Source organism: Bos taurus, chromosome 7 (assembly GCF_002263795.3).
Source record: "Bos taurus isolate L1 Dominette 01449 registration number 42190680 breed Hereford chromosome 7, ARS-UCD2.0, whole genome shotgun sequence".
Lineage (NCBI taxonomy): Eukaryota > Metazoa > Chordata > Mammalia > Artiodactyla > Bovidae > Bos > Bos taurus.
In genome coordinates this window covers 44,958,098-44,970,544 of record NC_037334.1, presented here as the reverse complement: position 1 = coordinate 44,970,544, position 12,447 = coordinate 44,958,098, and the positions used below count along the sequence as shown (strand labels likewise).

General features: G+C 53.5%; 1 protein-coding gene across 2 annotated transcripts in view; it reads left to right on the top strand.

Moving 5' to 3' along the window:
• The window catches only part of FSTL4 (follistatin like 4), a 443,863-nt gene that overhangs the window by 295,930 nt on the left and 135,486 nt on the right, over positions 1-12,447 (top strand). For both annotated transcript variants that reach the window (XM_024995163.2, XM_002689187.6), the window contains exons 5-6: positions 6,458-6,651; positions 9,858-9,981. In XM_024995163.2, the coding sequence (XP_024850931.1) occupies positions 6,458-6,651; positions 9,858-9,981 (318 nt within the window). The remainder of the gene's footprint in view (positions 1-6,457; positions 6,652-9,857; positions 9,982-12,447) is intronic.

Sequence of the window (12,447 nt, the reverse complement as noted above, 5' to 3'; positions counted from 1 at the left end):
TGCCTGGCCTTTTCCCAGGGCTGTCCAGGACTGTCCTGACCAGCAATGGCAGAACCAGAGGCCAGACCCTCTCATCCTCCTCCCGTCCAGTGGCAGGTCCTGAAGAGCTGTGTGTTCCCTAGAGGGGCTTGGAGGAGACACTCCCATGTGACCCCGTGTCCAGCAGGGTGACAGCCTCTCTGTGGCCCCCCACCTCCTTGCCACCATGACTCCCAGGCTTGTTGTGCTAGACTCTTTGGAGCTACTGCTGCAGGTTTGGGGGTGCCCCCACTAGTGAGGTAGGATCCATGCCCCTGGCAGTGAGCATGACACAAACCACACACTGGGGCTTCCTCACACACTCATGTGTCATGCCCCCTGCAGCCAAGAGCTGATATGATGGATGGCATGGCCCCCCAGCCGCTCCAGAGTTCCAGACCTCAGTCACTATGCCTCGGGGTGGCTGGAATTGTCCTCCTCCTCAGGACAGGGCTGTAGCAACTATCCACCAAGATTACACTTTTGTCCAGTCAGCAGACATTTAATGAGCACCTTCTGCATGCAGATGCGTGGGCCAGGTGCTGGCATCACACCTACAACAAGGCATGGCCCTGGCTTCAAGGGGCTCCCATGTAATGGGGCAGCCTGATGCCAACAGTGTATGAATAACAGAGTGAAGGCTGGGGAAAGGACCACAACAGACAAGAATGGGGCAGTGCACAGGGACGTCTTTAGATGGGGGTGGCTGGGTGAGGGAGGCAAGCAGAGATGGTCTCTCTCCAGTCTCCCTACTACCTCTATTCCTAATGCCAGGACTCTCCAGTCCGCCCTCTCTCCTGCCTCCACGTCCCCCCAGTATCCAGGCCCTGGGCAGACCCAGGGCCTTGACCACATGGCCTGTCTCCCTCTCTGTTAGAATCTGAGCTCTCTGCTACTTGGCTGGCTCTCCCCCTCCTTGCCCATGCTGTGCCACATCCCTTTCCCCGACTCTGGAGCCACCAGCCCCTCCCACATCTGTGCCCAGAAGCTTTGCCTGCCACAGCAAAGACCGTTCCTTTGAGGCCAACCTGGCAGGGGCGCATGTGGCTGATGGAATATTCAGTGTCTCCCTTGCTTCCCTTTGTTCTGCAGGAGAAAGCATGCCTTTGATAGACGTTCAATTCCAGAGGCTGCTACCTGCGTCCTCTCTCTCTTTGCTCAAAAAATTAAATGCGGACGTGCCTGTGCTCCTGCTGTAATAATCTCCCTCAGAGTGGAGGCAGTGTGGCTGGAATGGGAGAACATTAGAATCTTCAAAGAGGGACAATTATTGAGGGAACTAGATTAATGAGGTGTCATAACAACTTAGCCAGATCCGCAGCTGACCTTTCTCGTGGAGAACGGGCTTGATAAATGTAGTTCATTACCAAGTTCTGACATGAAAATAGGATCACACTCTGGGCTCCTCAGCAAGCTGATCAATATTTTATCTGCCAAAACAGGCCCGGTCTGTGAGCAGAAGGAGCCCCCACACACACGTGCCAGCAGGAAGCCCGAGGCCAGTGCCGGGGCCTGGCCAAGCGGGGCCAGTGTTGCTGCATGGGGGACACCCCGGCCAGCGGAGGATGGCTGAGTCCTTCAAAGGGCCTGTTGGGGACTCTCATCACTGCCAGGCTGGAGGACGTGAGCCTCCCTCCCCGAGAGGCCCCAGAGCAGAAACGTTCATGGAGACGGGTAGGCAGGAGGAAGTCTTCACCAACTTAGTGGCCACCTGTGCTAGGCTCTGGGCATCAGTAAAGGGGACAGAGATAAATGCACCACACCCTGTGGCTCATGTAGGGCATTTCATGCAGAGAGGCCCTCGGGCCTGGCAATCATGCAGACACTGCGAGGCCTATTATGTTTCCTTTTATGTCTGGACCCTATAAGGTGTTCATTGTCCCCATTCTAAGGTAGGAAATGGGGCAAGAAAGGCAGGAGTGGCTGCCTTTCCTGGGGTCTCACAGCCACGCAAAGGCAGAGCCTGTGATCTCCTTTGCTCTGCTGACTCCTTGTCCAGTGCTTCGTCCAGCCTTGCAGGGACTCACCAGCGGAGTTGGTGTCAGGTGTCACAGCCTATGGTGAAGCCTGTCTGCCTGAAGACCTGAGGAAAGGTTGTTACAGGGTGGCCCAGTCACCCTGGCTTCTTGATGAGAGGATCTGCCCTGGAGCCACAGGACTCAACCACGTTCACAGGCACCTAACACTCTCCCACTGTGTGCGCGACTACCCAGTCTGGTCCCACAGTGGGATGTGCACGGCGCTGACAACACCCCATCCAGGTTCCTGTAGTCAGCCCACTCTCCATCATCGTGGTCAGCCCCCACGTGGGCACTGGGGAAGAGTGCTGTGGTCCCCAAGCCTCTGCTGTACTCCCCTCCAGGGACTTTCCCTCCAAAGGGGCAGGGTCCCTCCCTGGGACCAGGCCCACCCCCAAACATGCAGAGCACAGAGAATTATGAAGCCAAAGGGCTAGTTTAGATCAGGTGATATTTCAGCTGTGGCCAAGATGCAGAGATGAGTAGGCCGGGCAGAGATGTGGGTAAAGAACACTGAGGGGAGCAGTAAACACCGCCCGCATGCAGCACATTTGTGTGGCCAGGGCTAATGAGATTGTTTCTCCCTCCACACCCCAACCTCCTCAAGTCCCCAGTTGGCTTGCCAGGTGGGTGTGCGGAAATGACCTGCATAATAATGAGAAGCACCCAACCTTTGGGTATCGAAGCTCTTGCCTATATTTATTAAGGGGAGAAGGAGATCTGAAAACAGAGGCTATAGGCCAGGCCTCAGGACCCATGCATCACATGAGGCCAGCCAGGGCTCTGCTAGCTTGGTTCCTGGCTCAGGGTCGCCTGTACTGAGGGCTAGGCTTCACCCCCAGCCTGGCCAGCCTCTGGAAAAGAGATCATGGGTAATTTACTTTCTTTCTTTATATTTATCTGCACTTTCCAAGTGTTTTGTTGTTGTTTTGATGCGTGTGTTCCTTTTATAATAAGACAGAGATTTCAAACTGGCAGCAGAGCGAGACCCTTTAGCTGAAGGCCAGCTGTGCAAGGACTCACAGGTGCCCACACCCCGCCTCAGGGAGCCGTTACATCTGACCCCAGCGTGTGATCAGGAGGTTGTGAATGAAAAAGTAAAGCTGGGACTTGGTGAACTAGCACTTTCACGTGCTTCTCTCAGAAGCTGTGCATCCTAGAGACCAAAAGGGAGGGCTTGTGAGAGGGCAGTCCTTGCTGGAGATGAAGCCTCAAAAGTCTTGAAAGAGGCTGAATTGTGGAAGCTGAAGTGACATCTCCACGGGCACAGAAATGCCACCGTCACGTGCCCTTCCTCTGAGGCTCACGCCCCCATATAGCTACACAGGTATTAGAGGAGCCGGGAACCTTGAGGCAATGATTTATTTATTCCAGGTTGAGACTCATGTAAAGCACAACTGCTCCTGGGATAAAGAAGGATTTCAATATCACCTTCTAGGAGCAGAGGGTTTGTCTTAGGACCTCCATGCCCAGCAGCAGCCAGGCACAGTGAGGGCCTCAGTAAAGGAAGGGACAGAGCAAGTTTGGCAAAGTGCGATCTGCTGGGCCTGGCACCCTGCCCCAGCTCCACGCTTCCCTCTAGCCTCATCCAAGCCCTGCTCCCTGCCCTACTCCGGCCCAGCCATACCCGCCTCCTTGGGACTCTGAACACACTGTGCTGCTGGATCCTATACCTGCGACCCCTGTGACCCAGAAATCCCTTCCCCCGGCCTCCTGTGCCCACAGATCCCTCATCCTGTGGGGCTCATCCATAGCGAGAGTTCCTTTACCTTGGCCTCATTAGCTCTCCTTCCATGGGCACCCTTGATGCCCAAGACAGAAAGCTCCATTGTATACTCAAAGTACCGCCCAACACAGAGCACAGAATCTGTGAGTAGATGCTGGTAAAAAGATGGAAAAGGCATGGGTGGCATGAGCCTAGCAGAAGGCCAGACCAGGGATTCAGGGAGCTGACCCTGGACACTGAGGCACCTACCTCTTCTGCCGAGTTCATTTCTAGGCATGTATATACCTTCTTGACCAGCAGGCATGGGCTGGGCATTGCCAGGGTGGAGAAGCCTCCATGAACTCACAGTGAACTGTAGGGGTGTGATGGGAGAGGTGAGCCAGGGGAGGTTGCTGCAGCCCACCCGACAGGACCTGCGTAGCTGGTTTTCCTGGCCACCAGAGTGGGAGGTGCTGTCTAGCTGCGTGAGGACCCCTGGCCTGGAGAAGCAGGCAGCTCAGAGATCTGTGCCCCACCGAGATAGGGAAGATGAGACAGCTCTGCCCATCCGACCTGGCCCAGCCTGCTCCAACCTTCAGGTGTATTCTTTTCTTTTGGGGAGGCGGGGGGAGCCTAATGGTATGCTAGCATTTCTGAACTGAGCCTTCTATCAATCCCACATCCATCTGCTGTGAACACCAGCTTCCCAGTGTGGGGGCAAAAATGCCTGCCCCCTGGAAAGCCTGACAGGCCTTCCATTCCAGGCCCCTGCAGATCCCCCACACATTTCCACCGCCACCTCCACTGAAGCATCTCTCTGCCCTCATACACTGCATCCAGCTTCTGCCACTTGCCAGGACTGGTTTTATCCTCTGGGGAGCTAGGCACCAAGATCTGGGCAAACCTCTTCCTCTTATTTCCCCAGACTGGCCTTTGTCCAGCTCAGGAAGCCGAGGACAGACCCTGGGCAGGAGTGTGTGGCTGTGGAACATGGCCGTGATTTTCACTGTGCAGACTTGAGAATCAGGTTTACCAATTGGAGGCCCTACGAGCTCCCAGGAATGGATATGCTACCAGGCCAAAGAGGGGTGGGAGAGCTATTCTTGTCAGACCACGGAAACTCCTAGAGAGCAGATAGATTTGATTATATTGAACACAGCAATTGATTTTTTTCTAAATAAACATGCAGGATGAAATGGTAACAGACATCTGTTTCTGACAAGAATCAATTGACCCCAAATTGGAAGAAAGAAGATCTAGAAACACAAACAAGCACAAGAGAAAGTGGTCGGACCATCCAGGCTTGTCCAGTGAGGGAGGGAGAGAGACAGACGGACTTCCCAGCAGCCCTGTCCCCACCAAGCAGCTCCCTGTTTATTGCTCTTCAGCTACTCTGGTTCCAATAATGACAAAGGGGAGAGTAGCTATCGTTTTATGAGCCCTTACTCAGTGCTAGGCCAGTGCCATGCCTTTTATCATGTGCATGTCTTATTAACCCTCCTCACAGCCCTGTGTGGGAGGCTCTGCTCTCCCCCACTTCACAGATGAAATCACTGACACACCCTGTGCAAGGTACACACTCAGGCAGCCGCAGAACCAGGACTCAAACCCGGCAGACCACAGAGCCGTGGCTCTCCAGCCCTGAGCTGACACAGCCTGCCCTAAGCTGGCCTTGAAATTAAGGTGAAAAGACCTAGACCTCAGACACTCCCTTGCTAGCAGCACTCTGGCTTGAACCTGGAATGGATGAGGAAGACCCCACACCTGTGCTCCAGGATTCGGCAAAGCCAGGAGGTGGGGTACATCCTTCATCCTCATCCCAGGAGGAGGGGAAGTGGGGCAGCAGGGAGTGCTCCCCTGCTCTGCTCACAGCCCCGTGGGTGGGGAACATCTCCATGGCCCATTACCAGCAAAGTTAAACTACATCATGTCACAGTGTATCACAGGCCTCATTTGCCAAAATACTGTGTGGTTCTGATGCTATGGACCAAGCACAGCCGTGATGAAAGACCTGAGAGCAATGGGCTGTGTGCTTTGGGCTTACTTTCGTAAAAGCTGCCTTTTGTTTCTTGGTCGTGGGCTTGTGTATACATGTTCGTCTTGAAGTAATCCAGCTCTGGGAGTGTTTCTAATTATCTTAAGCAAGGCTTATTAGTCCTGTTAACTGCAACTCCCTGATCTATGAGGCCACGGATTCCAAAGAAGCCTCTAAGGTAGGATTAAGGCAAAGATGAGCCATTGCAAAGTGGAATTGGAAATGGCAACCCACTCCAGTACTCTTGTCTTGAAAATCCCATGGACGGAGGAGTTGGTGCAGGCTACTCTCCACGGGGTCGCAAAGAGTCATGCCCGACTGAGTGACTTCACTTTCCTAAAGCTGCTGTGGGGCTGCACTGCGAAATCCCCCAAATGAAGACTCCCATTCTGTCTGACCATCAGTCTGTGTCTGGCTGTAGAAGGTGCTCAATCAACATGTGCAGGGTGAATGACAGGCTCCTTCCATCGTTGACATCACGTGTCGCTTGTATCTGGTGCTCAGTAAATATCTGTGGCATGGACTGGTGGCCAGTCGGATGGACAGGTCTCATGTACTCAGGCTGCACCTTGCACTATGTCTAGCAGGTGCCTAGTAACTGCTGATGGGTGGTGGGGTGGAGGGAGGTCTTCTCAAGACCGGGGAAGAGTCTGACTGGAGTAACCCCATCTTCTCTTCCAGGTGACCCGTGCACCGTGGCCGACTACGCCCGCCTGAAGAAGGTCCTTCTGGCACTGCAGAGCCGCTTGCAGCCACTCCACGAAGGGGACAGCAGACAAGACCCCGCCTCCCAGAAGCGCCTCCTGGTGGAATCTCTGTTCAAGGACTTCGATGCAGATGGAGACGGCCACCTTGGCACCTCTGAGCTGGCCCAGGTGGGTACAGCACTGGGTGAAATCACATTACGGGGGGATCCAATTTTCCATTCAGGGTGTGTAGAAAGAGAACCAGCAGACCCATGTGGGAAGAGTCGTTTGTCACTATCTCTGAAATGGGACACTGAGGAGGCCTTTCTCCTGCAAGAGAAAGCATCTCCCAGGAGTCAGAGAGCTTGTGTTGAACACTTGGAAATATCTGACAAACAAAATGATGTCCGTGTCTCTTTACCACCAGCCACCTTCAGCCAATATTTACCAACAAGCTCCGAGCTAGCTGGCGAAACACACTGTACACAGGCTGAGCTCTGAGGCTTTCATTAGGAAACAAATCTTTTCTTCCTGAATCCTTTACTGTCCTCAGCAGGAAGGTTCAAAGAAAGCAGATTTGGTTTTCCCCAAGAGCTTTGGGAGCTGCAACATGCTGTCCCCTCGTCCTCTCCCCCTCGGACCTCACCAGTGGTGGTACCTGGGTAGCAGCAGCCCACACTCCAGCCTGTGGCTCACAGGCAGCCCTGTGGCCACCCCCGAGCACTGCTCTCTCCTTTGAGAAAACACTCAGATGGAGCCTGTGGTTTGCCTCCCTTCCAAACACAGCACGTGTGGCCCTTTACCCAGGTACCAGGTGGTACAAGGGCCATAAGCATCTGCAGCAAAAAGAAACAAGGAAGGATCAACCCGGGGCGGCAGGCACACCAGCTGCAGGACAGGCCTGTTGGGTGCTGGTGGTGGAAAGGCAGGCTGGATGGGCCCAGGGGTCTGCATTCCTGCTCCTGCCCTGCTGTTTTTGGTCTGAGAGCCTGGGGTCCCAGAGCCAAAACAGGTGCAAAGACATGGAGGGAGGCTAGGTCAGCAACCCTGGGGCAGCTCTGCCCCCGAGACCACAGAGTGCCCCACCCCGGGCTTGGCACTAAGGGAGGCCCTTTACCTGCAATGTGCCCCACACAGGCATGTCCCTCACTCTTCAATAGAGTAGCTACGAACACAGACTTTACAGTCAAACGGCCTGAATTCAGACCCAACTCCAGCATTTGCGGGGACCTAGCGGGTCTAGGCAGACAACTGCCTGGCTCTGTACCCCTTTTCTTGTCTCTGACTGTCACGGGGTCGTCAGGAGGCTTAGATGAGCAAAGAGGTGTGCAGTTCTCAGCCTGGTGCCCAGCAGGTGGTACGTTCTCAGTGGGTGACAGCCGTTAGCATCCCTTTGTCACCATCACCTCTACTGTAAACCTTTCAGCCGCCTTTTGCTGTGTGGTAGGTGCTCCTGTTATCCCCACTTACCAGGTATTTTTAGATGAGGAAGCGGAAATCAAATGGTTTGCCTGTGGCCACACTCATTGCCTAGGATGTGGTGACCTGAGATGCAGCCAGGGTGCCAGGTGTGCATGGACCAGCTCTCCTCACACTCCACGGGGCCCCCTGGGAGGACAGCTCCCAGCACCAGCTCCACCTGATCCTCTCGAGGTCTGTGGGGACAGCAAGTGCCCAAAAACTCTGAGTAGAGCAGTTATCCAGACATTTCCCCATGCAGGGCCCCCTTCTCAGGTCCACCCAGTTCAGAGCTGGCTTCCAGTGTTGGGTGGGAAACCACAGATCCTAAGGCACTTGCAGACCCTGCTCTGCTCACTCATACCTGGCATCACGGGCAAGTCCATCCATGGCCCACACTCCAGGAAGCCTCCCAGACACACACCAGCCTTCATGTCACTATTTCATCAACCTTCAGCCCCCAGCTATGGCTAAGACCCCATGGGCCAGGACCAGAGACCCACCAATGACCCACGCTGCTCCAGGGAGAGCCCAGGTCCTGCTGGTCATGGTTATCTGAGAGAAGAGCCATCTAGCAGTTCGATTCCCCACAGTACAGGCTGTATGGGGAGCCCAGAGGGCAGGCATCAGGCAACTGTGGGATCTCGGTGCCCCAGGCCCACGTGGATCCAGGTAGTTGCCAGGTAAACAGAACATTCCTGGGCGCATGGCTCTAACCTGGCAGAGACATGCCCTGAGGCACCTGCAGCCATTAACAAGCGTGGTAATTGGACTATGATTTCCTCTTTAAAATTTAATGTGTTTAAAGTCCATTTCATAAATCTGCCAAGCAGGGCCCAGCTAAAGTGGGCCTTTCCTTGACACTGAATCAGAGGCGTTGGGGAAAACTTGTAGGTCCTATGAAAAGTTAATCAATTTCCAGCACAGAAATAGACAAAGGGAAATTTCCATCTTTGGAAGATTGATTTTGGGCGTTATGGTTGATCTCCCTTTTATCGAACACTCTTATTTGCTGGGTGAAGGGTCATTTTTTTAACATTATCACATTAAATTGCCTTTAATATACCAGGCCCAGCTGAGACTGTTAAATAAAGAGAAAATGCCTCTGTTCCCCTCTTCCCCCCAAAATAAAATCATTTTCTTTCTTCTGAGATTTCCTTCTGAGCATTTTCTTTGCAAGACTCTAGTTTCAGACCCACATGCAAATGATCCTACTAGGGAGGCCCCCACCCTGCAGCCCAGACCACATCCAGAGAGGCGTTCACAAGGGCCCACCCATGGTCCCCTCAACAGAATCCCAAGGGTAGTGTTTTGTGTTCCTGGCAGGACAAGGCAGGCAGAGCAGGGGCTCAGGCCTAGGTCAATAGAACAGCGGCTTCCTCTCCCCAGGAGTAGTACTGTGGCTAGGATGTGCTGACCTGAGATTGGTGGGGGTTGGAGGGGGCGGGGAGGGGTACACTGATGGAGCAGTGACCTTCCAGCTCTACACAGTTGGGAGCCACTGAGTATGGCCACTGTTAATTGGGCTTATTTGATCAGGCCCCTGTCTCTTCCCTGTTTCCCCATCTATAACACAAAGAGGTAGACCAGATGACCACATGGATCCTTCTCACTTCAGATCATGTGGGGTCTGTTTGCCCTGGCAGGGAAAAGACAGACCTGAAAGCTAATACTGACTCAGCCCAATCACCATGTGACCTTGAGAAAGTCCCTTTCCTCTCTGAGCCTCAGTTTTCTCATCTCTAAAAGGAGAAGGTCAGACAAGACAACACCACAGAGATTTGGATGCTCCCCATGGCCTACGGAGCTGTTGCTAGAGTCCATAGGCACACACACAGACACATCTGCCCAAACGGTGACTGCAGCCTCACTTGGCCTGACAGTGCCCACAGCTCTGAACTCACTCCTGACTCTAGCCTTCTCCCTTTCACCCACAGCACATGCTGAAGGAGCAGGACCTGGAAGAGGACTTCCTGGGTTGCTCGCCGGGTGACCTCCTCCGATTTGATGACTACAACAAAGACGGCCTCCTGACCCTTCATGAGTTCTACACAGCTTTCCGTAAGTCAGGTCCCCGTCGGGGCTCACAGTCAGCAAAAAGACATTTCCTCACCAAAACGGTGTCAGGGTCTGGAGTCTGTCTTTGGTTGTTTTCCAAGGTTGGCTTCTTTTATAGGTGAAAGTAGTTGAGTTTGTTTTGCAACAAGCCTGAGATTTAAGGAAAGAGTACGGGGAGGGCAATGGCACCCCACTCCAGTACTCTTGCCTAGAAAGTCCCATGGATGGAGGAGCCTGGTAGGCTGCAGTCCATGGGGTCGCGAAGAGTCGGACACGACTGAGCAACTTCACTTTGACTTTTCACTTTCATGCATTGGAGAAGGAAATGGCAACCCACTTCAGTGTTCTTGCCTGGAGAATCCCAGGGACGGGGGAGCCTGGTGGGCTGCCGTCTATGGGGTCGCACAGAGTCGGACACGACTGAAGTGACTTAGCGTTAGCATCAAGAGGAGGGCAGAGATGGGGGATGGGATACTTGCTCTGTTCCTTTTGGATGAAGGTTATTCTCACTGTTGATATCATTTGAGGAACCCAGGACTGTGTTTAAGCATGATTAAGAAGGCACTGCCTCACATGGCTAGGGGATTCTGTGACTGCACTTGGACAGAGCAGATGTTAGGGTTCTCCCAAGGAAGTGGCCCAGCCCCATCAGAGAACCCTGCCTGGGGCCAGATCCTGCAGGAGGGTTCTGGAGGCTTGGCCAGGTAGACAAAGGAGTAGTCACAATGCGGGATAATGAAGAATGAGGGTCCAGGTTGATGAGAGGTGGTGGAGTCCCTGAGAAAGAAGAGAAATGGGGCTGCTCTGCCTGAAAACGGAGGATGTGCTCAGAATGGACCCTCTGTGGGGCCACTGGTGCATATGGTGAGCAGGCACAGTGTCTGAGGGACCCAGGTCTTCTCCCTGAGGTGCTCTTCCAAGAGATGACCTCATGTCAACCATAGCTAGAGCTGGGACAGGGCTTCCAGGAGATGTGAGATGCAAGAAGCTCCAGACACGTCCAGACAAGTTCACTAGGAGATGGAAGGCAGTGTGGGACCCTAACTTGAGACAAGGGGGACATTCTTGGCCCCAAAGACGTGAAGCTCCTTTGTGTCAGACAACATGTGGAGCAGGCTCTGTTTAAAGCAGGTAACGTGTGTACCCTGTATGAAGCACCTTGAACATGACCTGCAATTGAGGTGGCCCTGCAATTGAGGAAGCAGGGGTGAGACCCCCAGGGTCCCTGAGTACTCTGAGCCACAGGTCCTGGCATCCTGGGTCCCATTCCCTACCTGGAAGTATGTTTTCCAGCAAGGTGTTCCTGCTTCATATCGGCATCTCTGTGTACTGTTGTTACTTCGTTCACCAGGCCTGAGGGGGCATCCTCATGACTTGTTGACAAGAAGGGCTCTTGTGGCAGGTAGAAAAGGTATGCATGTGACCTGAAAGGAGAGAAATGAGCGTGATTCTTCCCTGTGGGAAGTGTCCATGAGCTTGTTGCAGGCTGCGCCTTTCCAGTCCACGGCATCCCTCTTACCAAGGACCAAAGTCCAAGCCCCAGTTCCCAGGCTCTGCTTGATACATGATGACTGTGTTGCTCCCCAGCCTCCTCCTTCATGCCCACAGTTTAAACTCTACAAGTGGTGGTTCATAATAAGGTGTGAATGGCTGGTAGATTCAATCTGCCTGGGAGGTGTTTGCTTTGTGGATTGAGGAGCTTATTCCATGAAATGAATCTCTAAATTTTAGAATGTGTGGCAGTATCGGCAACTCTGGAGACCTAGCTCGTGCAATGATTGTTATATTTTCAGGACTTTTGCAAAGGCAAACAGTTAGATAGATGGGAGATGTAAATCAGCCCTAGTAGGACTGTTTACAACACAGAAGTCTACATACACAACACAAATGCTACCCAAGGGTGAGGGGGCTCTTCTTCCCTCTGGAGAGCCCATTGTGAGGCACTGACCTGCACACGCTGGGCAAGACCCTCCCTCCCGACCTGCCCTCACCACCTCCCGGGATCTCCTCTCCATCCGCCTTCTTCAAACAGAGCCCCCTTGATGATGCTAATCCCACGGGAAGTGAACGAGAAAGGAGTAGATGTCAGGCCAATGACAGGGTGAGCAGGTGGAGCTTCCCTCCTCATCAGAGGAACAGCAGCACGCTTTCCAGGGTCAGTTCTGAGACATTCCCAGCATGCTTTATGCACTCAACACCCCCTCCCCCCATCTATAGACGGAGCTGTAAAGAAAAAGATCACTGCATTTTCAAAGCTGGGGGCCAAGGCTGGACTTCAGGGATTTGGGGATATACCAGAGCCACACACCAGTGTCCCACAATGGCATCACTAGGCAGAAAATGACACTGCTTGGGTACCATCCTGGTACCAGTTGTCACAGAAGCCTCTCATCTTTGAGCCCACTTCCTTCCTGGGAACTGGTCTGGAACCAAGCAGGGGCTATTGGCTCTCCTTTCAAGGAAGTGGCA